Raw genomic sequence first — 417 nt, 5'->3', positions numbered from 1 at the left:
CCGCGGCTCCGGCCAGCGTCGCCTTACCTGGCCTTGGCGAATCTGGCAGCCCCTTGACCGCTCCCACCAGGCGCCACTGGAAAAGTTTCCGAACTTCCTCGCAGCTCTGCCCGCCTTCGCTTCGGGCAAATACAGCAAGAGCCAGAAGGAGGAGACAGCAGCAGTCCACGCGCCAGGTCGGTCTGCCCATCATCGGTGTCCTGATCACCCCTTTCCCACCGCCCCGCGCGCCCGGCGCTGAACGCTCTAGAAAAAGGCTCTGAAAAGGCTCTGCAAAGGCTCGGAGGTCCAGGCTCCCTAGAGGTGGGTCCGGCGGCGTGCGTTCCGGGACCGCTCGGGACACGCGCTGCACCTGCGAGCACTTGGCTTCCTCCGGAGGAGCCCGGGGCGGAGACACCAGAGTTCTCGGGCAGAGCG

General features: G+C 66.4%; 1 protein-coding gene across 1 annotated transcript in view; it reads right to left on the bottom strand.

The window, feature by feature from the left end:
• Positions 1 to 411, bottom strand: part of GPC5 (glypican 5) — a 1,306,619-nt gene extending 1,306,208 nt beyond the window's left edge. The window contains exon 1 of the mRNA XM_006769575.2: positions 28 to 411. Within this exon, the coding sequence (XP_006769638.1) occupies positions 28 to 193 (166 nt within the window). The 5' untranslated portion in view covers positions 194 to 411. The remainder of the gene's footprint in view (positions 1 to 27) is intronic.
• Positions 412 to 417: the final 6 nt, after the last annotated feature.

The sequence above is a fragment of the Myotis davidii genome, unplaced genomic scaffold (genome assembly GCF_000327345.1).
Source record: "Myotis davidii unplaced genomic scaffold, ASM32734v1 scaffold419, whole genome shotgun sequence".
In the NCBI taxonomy this organism is placed as follows: Eukaryota; Metazoa; Chordata; class Mammalia; order Chiroptera; family Vespertilionidae; genus Myotis; species Myotis davidii.
Note: the sequence above shows the minus strand (reverse complement) of the source record. Positions and strands in the feature narration are given on the sequence as shown.